This window comes from Austrofundulus limnaeus, unplaced genomic scaffold (assembly GCF_001266775.1).
Source record: "Austrofundulus limnaeus strain Quisiro unplaced genomic scaffold, Austrofundulus_limnaeus-1.0 Scaffold405, whole genome shotgun sequence".
In the NCBI taxonomy this organism is placed as follows: Eukaryota; Metazoa; Chordata; class Actinopteri; order Cyprinodontiformes; family Rivulidae; genus Austrofundulus; species Austrofundulus limnaeus.
This window is the reverse complement of record NW_013952807.1, coordinates 364,341-365,885: the sequence shown is the minus strand read 5'-3', so window position 1 is coordinate 365,885 and position 1,545 is coordinate 364,341. Positions and strand designations below refer to the sequence as shown.

Sequence of the window (1,545 nt, the reverse complement as noted above, 5' to 3'; positions counted from 1 at the left end):
GTTCGAGGAGCGGCCCAGTTACACACTAATGTCATTAGTTCGTTATCATTACTAAGGTGCAGGACTGCTCTTCCCCCCTTTTTTCACATCATGTCGCCTGCTTGGATCTGTTATAATCTCGTTCTGAAGCACGGAGGCATGTCAGGTGTAAGCTCRTACAGTATCAACTACTTTGTACGACGCGGTCTCATTTCCGGACTCAATAATTTTGTGAATGAAGCCGATATTTCAGTTAAAATACATAAGTAAAAATATTTATCTGAGTATAGTACTACCCCTCAACTTTATGGATGATTTTATGGATTTAATTTTACGTATTATACTTGAATAAATATGGTATATACACTATTTTTGTGAACATATATTTTGTGAATATTTCCATTTGTCTTGATGTGTAAAAATAATAATAAATAATGAAATTCACAATATATTTTATAGTTTTATAATGCCACCTCCACTGGCCGTAAAAGGGCCCAAAAAGGCCATGAGAAGGCCCACGGACCACTAGTTGAAAATCACTAGCTTGTTTTGTGGCTCTAGACTCATTTTATTAGTGAGCCAAGTAGCACAAATGGCTCTTTTGATCATAAAGGGGACTGCGTTTGCCACTAAGTACATTTAATTAATTTTTCTATTTTTATGGCATGGTCTTTTTATTTGTCTTGATGTGTAAAAATAATAATAAATAATGAAATTCACAATTAATTTTATAGTTTTATAATGCCACCTCCACTGGCCGTAAAAGGGCCCAAAAAGGCCATGAGAAGGCCCACGGACCACTAGTTGAAAATCACAGTTGTAGCTTGTTTTGTGGCTCTAGACTCATTTTATTAGTGAGCCAAGTAGCACAAATGGCTCTTTTGATCATAAAGGTTGCAGAACCCGGATCTAGACTGTGATCACATATGTAGTTCAGAAGCATGCCTCACTTATGGTATGGGGGTGCATTAGTGTCTACGACAAGGGCATACCCAGAAAGGCACCATTGACGCAAAAAAAGGGATACACAAGTTTTATAATAACATTTACTCTTGTGTTTCAGCAAGAAAACACTTAACCTCACACTGTTTTCATAACAACAGCACAGCTGTTGTAAAAAAGTCCAGGTTCTGAACTGGTCTGCCTGCAGTCCAGACCCTTCACCAGTTGAAAATATTTGATGCAGCACGAAACCAAAAATGTAGCCAGAACCCACACGTTTAATCCGCTACATCAGACAAAAATGGGACATTTCCCTCCAAGAACTCCAGCAGCTGGTCTTTTCAGTTCCTAGACGTTTACAGACTGTTTTTTTTAAAGAAATCTTTTGAGGTAGTGAAAATGTTTCTGTTTCTGTTCCTACAGACTCTTTGAATCTACAGAGGAGCAGGAAGAAGAGAAGGAAGAGCAGAACCAAGAGGATGTGCCTCCACAACCAGCCAGCCAATCGTACGCTGCCACCGTGGCTCTCCCTCCCACCCTGCCCTCCTCCACTACACTCATGGGTAATAGATATATTTTAATCACGCAAGATAATTTCAATTTAATCTGAACAGAATATATTAC

The 1,545-nt window shown here is 38.7% G+C and overlaps 1 protein-coding gene across 1 annotated transcript in view; it reads left to right on the top strand.

Annotated features, from left to right (window-relative positions):
• wipi1 (WD repeat domain, phosphoinositide interacting 1) overlaps nucleotides 1–1,545 on the top strand; it is a gene marked incomplete at its 5' end in the record, with an annotated part of 14,887 nt that overhangs the window by 11,021 nt on the left and 2,321 nt on the right. Inside the window, 1 exon segment of the mRNA XM_014024037.1 lies at nucleotides 1,345–1,484. Within this exon segment, the coding sequence (XP_013879491.1) occupies nucleotides 1,345–1,484 (140 nt within the window).